Here is an 8,025-nt window from a genome sequence, read left to right as displayed (position 1 = left end):
AAGCCACTCCCCTGCCTGGCTGTCTGGGTAGCATGTATGCAGCCTGAGGAGGGGCACCACTGCCCTCACCCACCCTGGCCCTGCTCCTGGGAACAGACACAGAGAGGGGAGGGGCACTGCAGTGTGCAGCATGGGGCCAGCAGCACCCAGTGCACCCCTCCCCTTCCTGTTCCCATGGTAAGAAGCAAAGTATGGGAATGTGCCAGGGGAGGTGCCACTGCTGCACCCTAGGGTACGCTCCATACTCACACATCTGCTGGCCTGTGCATACCCGCTATGGCCTTTCTAAGTACCCTTGGGGGTACACATGCCCCCAGTTGACAGCCCTGGTAAAAGATATCAAATTTACCCAAAGAACCTTGTCTATATGGTAAGTATATACTTATGCTAAAGTCACAAACATTAAAGAAAATACAAAGAGGTCTAGCTTTGTTAGCATGGCCAAGAAATTAAGGAGGAAAAACAGAAGGTAATAAGGAGGTATTTCAGTTCAGTGGGAAGATAACTAAAGAATCTTTTCCCTCTGAATCTGTAATTTCACGCTGGGAATAAATTTTGACTAACTAGCACTTTCCAAAATCACAGGAAAACTAGTTTGACCTCAGTTACAAGGGTATTAAACAAAAACATAGAAACTGGCCATTCAGAGATATTTTTTTCAAGTTAACAATATACACATGTAATGCCCATGCACACTTGTGTGCGCTTCTGCTTGCTGTTGTGGTTTTTTTCTGTTTTTATTTTTTCTTTTCTTTTCTTTTCTTTTCTTTTCTTTTCTTTTCTCCTTTGGCATATGGGCAAGATGTCCTCCCTTGTTCTAGCCATGTGCTCTTCTCATAGAAAGCTAGGGCTTTGTATCTGGGTAAGACATGTAAAATACTCTGGCCTGATTGGCCAGGGGGGGCAAAGCCTTCTTCAGGCCGATTGGTTAAGAGAGAGACTGGACTGTGGCACTCCCTGACTGGACAAGGCTAAGGTGATGTAATGCTCAGTCAGCTAGTATGTTTTGGCAGTTAGCTTTAGCAATGTTTTTAGCAATATTTTAACAATTTAAACTCAAAGCTATGTCTACTTTGGCTTCAATGACTTAGCTATAAGGATTTGGTTTTGAAATGGGATGATTGTTTTCCCCTTTGATTGTAAAGATCTATCAAAGTAAAGTGGTAGGGGTCATCTGTAACACTTCTCCTTTTACAGTTATGCTGGAAAGAAATTAGGATGTATTTCTGGATTTATATACTTCATTTCAGAGGCTGATGGAAGGTGTTGGCCCTCACCTGCTACTGGTACCCCAAAATGTGAATCTGGCCGTTCTTACTGCCAACCAGTCCCTGGCACAAGGGTTACACATACACATATAGAGGAAATACAGACAGAAATATGGAGACCCAAGGCAACCCTCTATATAAAAGACCTGCTGCTAGCATTTATATCATCTTTCCTAGTGTCTGACTTCTTCAGCAATAATGTAAATACAAGCATGTGCTTTGCTTTCAGTTAGACACAGGAAAAGTTTACATCTTGTGCACTGGGGCAAACAATAAAAGTTGAGTTGTAGGCCTATCTCATTTATCAGGGATTTGTTCATCAATATAACTGTGATAATGGTAGAAAACACCGAAATCAAAGATGGCCAGAAGCAAGTAACGTAACACATTAATCAGGAGATACCATGAAAAAAGAAGTGGCGTTTTCCAAACAGGAAAGTGGAGTTTTCCAAACAGTACTACATGATCTCTTTGGGGACAGTAGCTACTAAATGTCTGTGCAAGCCCAGCAGCAATACCCTCAGTCTGTGTGTTGTTCTCAAATGATCAAGGAGTTAAGTATATAGAACAATAATACTAATTTATTCAGAGTGCCCTCTTAGTGCTACCTCTGCTGTTCTCTCCCACCCTTTTCCCAGGCTGATGTAACAACTTATATATGACACTGTTAATGGTATCCAAACAGTAAGCATGTGCAGCAGTGATGCAGGTAGACAAAGTGATGCGACCAACATTTTATGAGTCATAAGGTTTCTTAGGAAAGAATGTAGACCAGCAAAGCTTCAGTCAACATGAAACTTCCTTGCAGACATGAGCTACTGCAAGGACTTGTAGAACATAAAATAAACAGCCTCTCAGGGTCTCACATAATAAATCAGTCCCATGGAGGAGCCAACCAGAGAATTTGAGTGAGGCAGGACCTTTACAAACATTTTCTATCATTTTTCTACCAGCAGATCACTGAGGGGGTAGATTCGATCATTCCAACGCAACTAATGCTCTGATAATATCGCTTCTGTTTGTTGTCCCTTTCACATGGCATGCAGCACTATACAACTGTTTTAAACATACACAGCTATGAATTAACAGTGTCTTTAAAATTTACTTACCTCAGAGCCTACACTGAGGATATGACAATTTCCCCTTTAGGCACTGTACTCTAAAAGGAGGAGATGTTGGATCCTTCACATATCCCTCTTTGCAAACAAATTCTATAAAATCTCCAGATGCAGAATATAATTTCCCTACTGGAGTCCATTTCAGCTTAATATTGTTTTTCTCCAAATCCTCTTCAGATACTGTACAGGGCTCTGGAAACAGGAACATATAATTCAACTGTTTACACATGGCTTTGCCATGGGAAATTTCATTTGTGCAATCTTATATTACAAACCCTTTAGGTTGAAGAATATTTCAGGGAAGATTTGTGCTGGAGCAGCTGAGGTTTTGAGAGCAGGTATGACCCTGAGATAAGCCTTCAGGAGTTCTTCTGGTATTTGCAGAACTGAACAATTGGGGGTCAATGCACCACAATATGCTTCAGCCACACCTTCCTCAGCACTAATTGTTGAAAGCTGACATTAACCTAAGCAGGGGTGGGCAGTCCAGGCACCAGCCCTGGGCACTGCCACTTAGAGAGGACACAAGAACAGTAGCCAGTGCCAGCCCAGTTATCACTAAAATCCTTTGACAATTTAATGAATTATTTATTTATTCACATGCAACTTACGCTTTTTCCTTTAAAAAATGGTATTTCAAAACTGGGATGCATGTCTCTACTGGGGAAGCTGATTTCTTTGTCTGAATGGACGCATGAAGATACCATGCAGTAATGGCTTCTACTTTTCTATGGACCAGCAAGCAAGAAGGGTGGAGTCCAGTTCTAACCTTCACACAGTTGCTGCTGAATTCACAGCAGCTTTTGGCTGGGTGGTAAAAGTATTAACACTATAGCCTAAGGCAACCAATGAATTAGTTGATGCATGTCATTAGCATTCATCTTGGGCTCTGAAAAAGTGATTTAAAAAAAAAAAATTCTGCTTTCCAAAAGTAAGATGCATGCCTTATTTGGGGGGGTGTGGTATGCAAGGAAAAAAGCAGTAATTTCAGGGTGACTGGCTGGAAATGCTGACCATGTATCATTATTTCACAGTAGCAAAGGGCATGAGAGTGTTGGGCTAATGCCTCTGATAACCCACACTGAGGGCCAAAATATGTCCTTCACACATTCTGTTTTAAATCAAGTTTGTAACCTTAATCTGGGGGGAATTTCAGAATCAATGACAGCTGACTTGGACCCCACTACTAAAAACCACCACACTACAGAACTCATCACAAAACAGTTTTATTAAAAAAAAACATTCTGCCCACCTATGCAAGTTGGAGGCTCTGTCCATTCCCCTACATTGCATGTAGCAAATTGAGACCCCTCCATGACATATAGATGTTGGCATTTGTATTCCACTCTTGAGTCTTGTTCATACTGTTTCAATGGAAAGGAAGTGATATCTCCATTTTCAATAGCAGGTGGGGGCCCACACTTTCCAAAAAATTCTGTAAAAACAGAAATGTTACAGATGATCCTTACTAATTAACTTTAATAGATCATTACGATCAATTAAAGGGGAAAATAATCGTTGTATTTGAAAACCAAATCCAAACTAAATCACTGAAGCCAAATTGACAAAATATTATTTCTTCATAAAATAAAAAAATGAGTGGCTCTAGCTTTCTCAACCTCTAATTCAGGGCCATGTTTCAGATGGAGAATGTGTGGTAGTATAAGATCATTTAGTTCCCAAGCATTGCAGACCCACTAATTCTACCATCCTGTTTTCAACCAACTGACTTCCAAAGAAAAAAGGAGGAGGCTTGGACAAAACTCCTCCATATCCATGGCTCTGCTTAGGACACTTAGGGCATATAAATACCAATTTAAATGAAAAAGAACCCCCCCCCCAAAAAAATTAAAAAAAAATAAAGCCCCAAACCATCCAGAATACCTGTGCTTTGATATTATTAGGTTTTGGCATTATGGGGTTTTTCCCATTTGTAATTTATATTTTTAAGATCAGAAGCTCTGTTTTGACAGATGGCTGATCTGCAAAAAAAAGAGAGATCCAAGGAATGTGGTTATGTACAGGGACCATCCGGATGCAAGCATTAGATTATCTATTATTCCTGAATAGTTCTTTCCAAACAAATGTTATTGCTTGGTAGTGAGACTGATTCTGCAAACCCTGCCTAGAACCCAGGTGTCCTACTCCCTAGTCAGGCAACCAAGCCATTAGGCTAGTGGCCTAAGAGACTAGGAGTGTTCTTTCTTGCAGTTGGAGAGGGCAATCCTAATTCCCCACAGAGAGAAACAGAATACTACTAAACTACTACTGTCCAGAAGTACTATGTACACCACAACTTTGGTGGATGAAGGGCAAATAGGATCTGACCTAACCTGATAAACTTATAATTGGACTGCTATCATGTCCCCTTTTAAGTACCTTTTGCTCAGCTTGAACATGCCTACCAAAGTATCTCCCCATATGACTTGCTTATTGAGATCTCTATCATCTTTGTCACCCACCTCTGGAGCCTCTCTAATTTCTCCATGTCCTTTGTAAAATGTGGAGCCCAAAGTTAGATACAATCCTCTGGGTGAGGTGTAACCAGTGCAGAGTAGAGAAACATCATCACCTCCCATGTCTTCCACCTAATGTTTCTATTGATACATCCCAAAACTGAATTTGCCCTTTGTGCTGCTGCATCACACTGCAGACTCACATTGAGTCCATGATCTACCAAGACTCCCTGATCTTTGTCCATCATGCTGCCATCCAGACAGGTATATGCCACCCATGTTGTAGTCGTGTTTTTGATTATTCTTCCAGAGGTGTAGCACATTGCATTTGTCTATGGGTCAATGTTAGGTGCTTCCCTCTAGTACACTCTTGTTGAATCTACACTGATAATATAATAGAATTTCAGAGACTTTAAACATCACTTACAAGCATGGAAAACCAACTGGATTCCAGGAATGGGTTAATGGTAACAAGTTGTATCGAGTTTTTTATTGGCCTTTCAGTTGTAGACCTGAGAGAGCTACATTTGCATTTTAATTGGGTCAGTATCTGGTTGGTTTTTAGTGTAGTAAGCTGAGGTCCTGGAGCAAGCTGTTGTTAATCACTTTGACTTAATGAAAGTCCTTGGCTTGAAATGTGATGCATTATCTGCCTAAATAAAGTTTCTTGTGTTGGGATGCACTGGTTGGTCATTCATGCAGATGTTCACTAGTAGAGGTATGAATACATTCCCTTGAGGGAGGCAATTTCCTCATCTCAAACTTCAGGTCTGCTTTTTGACCATTTGATGTAGAATCACTGGTTTCCTGTTAGAGATTCTATTGGCTTTGTTCAGTGATAATCTTTCATCATCCTATAGATATTGGCAAGAAGCCTTTGGTGGTTTATTGTGTCATATGCTGCTGAAAGCTCTGCAGACATGATACCTATGACCTGTGATCTTTTTTTGGTGCACTGAGTGATGTTCAGCAGTTGGCCAGTAAAATGCACCGCTCAGGCAGAATTTAGCCCTCTCTGGGTTCAGGTGCTTCCACAAGAAGTGAAAGACAATTTATGATGAGACTTATATAGAATTTCTACAGAAGACATAGCTCAAACCAAGGCCCAAATTTCTTTGCTTCAGAAGCATCGTTCTCTGGCTTTAGCAGTACATGCATTCTTGGTTGCTACATCTTAGAGATTTTTAACATGGATTTAAGAGGTGGAATAATTGAGCCTTATTCCAGCTTGATCTTAAGTGATCAGTTTTGCCATTCTTGAGGGAGTTTATTTCCACATATTAGTTTGCTAGTTGAGTACTGTACCTCAGTGTAATTAATTCCCTGGTCTTTTATCAGTGAATCCTTTTTTTGCTTTATCAGCCTTCAAAGAGTTCATCCTATCACTAACTTGGTCTTTATTAAAGTTGTTGTGTTTTTCTCAGGCTATTGATAAGTTTCCATACGGCTGTCCATGCTTCCATACTGTTTTGGGACATGTCTATACTTTGTGTGAGGTTCTGCCTTGACTTCCATCTTTTCTCCATCAGTGCTGAGACCACTTCTTCACAAGCTCTGATGCTTTCCATGGTGAGTGGATCCACTTTATACCCTGGCTCATATTTCCTATATCAATAGGCTATTTTGTTTGATAGTTATGGCACAGTTAGTTCTGTAGCCTCCTGGGACAGGTTTCTTTGAGGACGTGTGCACTATTTTCTGGTGATAGTGCACTACTGATTTCTGTATGGTAGCATCTAGGGCCTTGGTAAAGCCTTTCCACTTTTTTTTTTTTTTAATTAAAATGCAGCAAAAGGGTGCTGAATCTGGTTTTTAACAGCAGTTTTTATCTACTGTATTTACTTGTGCAACCCGGGTGGTACACAGAAAAGTACTTCCTCTCCGATTCAAGGGAAGTCAGCAGGTGCAGGTATACTGTGGGGAGCATGGCTGCCTAGCTATGGGCCATCTCACCTCCTTTCCCTACCAGCTCACTTCCTTTCTCTATGGAGCAGAGCAGAGACCCAGGACACCCAGTGATATTTAACTATGTACAGTTTTAATGATACAAAATAATATAAAACTTATAACCATAAACTTACACACACACACACACACATTCATAGGTTATTTACAGATATAGGTTTACACCAGCAATAGCTCTTTCAACTCTGAACTCTGGCACAGGCCTATCCCCCGTGGCCTTCTGAATAGACTGCAGCCTACTGCCCCTCAACAGAGCCCTCTAGCAGCAGGCAAAGGAGCACTGAAGGATAAAACACAGGTTAATTAACAATTCAACATAAGGACTAACCAGCAGTGATGGAACAATAATTGAACATACATGATCAAGTTACATCAGTAGAGTCACCAACACATATGTGGTTAACCAATACAATTGAACATAATCAGCTTATAATCCTTTTATATAGCAGCAATAGGGATGCAATATTACAAACAGAATCCCAAATGCATATATAACCAGACCACAACTACTGGCACAGTAACTGTTCCCTAAGAAGATATAGCAGCCAAGGAAAAGATCCCATTACCCAGTAGGACATCATTACCCTATCCCAGGTTGCTGAACTAGGAGGGCCCTGTAACCATGACACCCCCCTTAAACAGGGGTCCTAGGCTCTCTTCTGTGCCTATGGGCAAATCTCCCCGACTCAGAGGCTTCTCCTTCATTCCCCACAGTGAGGAAGGCCCCTTGTCCTCTGTGGGAATCCCCTTTCTGGGTAACTCATGACTCGCAGCATCCTGCCTCTTCGAGAGTGGTCATCCCTCTGGTCGCCTCTCATGGCAGGAGGGTCCAAGCTGCCTGGCAGCTGCCAGATCCAGCCACACCGTGCAAGACTCTGTGCACCAAGGAGGCTGGGATCCTGCCTCATTCAGGGTTGGAAACCCACACTGCCTCATGTAGCTGCCAGGGTCCTGTCAACTCCATGTTGGCCCTCAACAAGAGGGCCAACGTGGTTCCGATCTTCAAAAAGGGGAGGAAGGAGGACCCGGGAAACTCTAGGCCAGTCAGTCTTACCTCGATCCTGGGCAAGCTGTTCGAGAAAATTATTCTGGCACACATCCAGGAGGGGCCAGCAGGGAAATGCATGCTCAGGGGCAACCAGCACGGATTCATCAGCGGCAGATCATGTCAGACCAACCTGGTGGCCTTCTACGATCAGGTCACTAAATCATTGGATG

General features: G+C 41.9%; 1 protein-coding gene and 1 long non-coding RNA gene across 3 annotated transcripts in view; one reads left to right on the top strand and one right to left on the bottom strand.

Moving 5' to 3' along the window:
• The window catches only part of LOC102374805 (complement factor H-like), a 66,399-nt gene that overhangs the window by 3,196 nt on the left and 55,178 nt on the right, over window positions 1-8,025 (bottom strand). For both annotated transcript variants that reach the window (XM_014518492.2, XM_014518495.2), the window contains 2 exons: window positions 3,639-3,821; window positions 2,378-2,578 (listed from right to left, as the gene is read on the bottom strand). In XM_014518492.2, coding sequence (XP_014373978.1) covers window positions 2,379-2,578; window positions 3,639-3,821 — 383 coding nt within the window. In that variant the 3' untranslated portion in view covers window position 2,378. The remainder of the gene's footprint in view (window positions 1-2,377; window positions 2,579-3,638; window positions 3,822-8,025) is intronic.
• Window positions 1-8,025, top strand: part of LOC112549769 — a 26,069-nt gene that overhangs the window by 3,691 nt on the left and 14,353 nt on the right. The window contains exon 2 of the long non-coding RNA XR_003093284.1: window positions 6,267-6,411. This is a non-coding gene — a long non-coding RNA (uncharacterized LOC112549769). The remainder of the gene's footprint in view (window positions 1-6,266; window positions 6,412-8,025) is intronic.

The sequence above is a fragment of the Alligator sinensis genome, unplaced genomic scaffold, assembly GCF_000455745.1.
Source record: "Alligator sinensis unplaced genomic scaffold, ASM45574v1 scaffold56_1, whole genome shotgun sequence".
Classification (NCBI taxonomy): Eukaryota; Metazoa; Chordata; order Crocodylia; family Alligatoridae; genus Alligator; species Alligator sinensis.
This window is presented reverse-complemented; position numbering and strand designations above follow the sequence as displayed.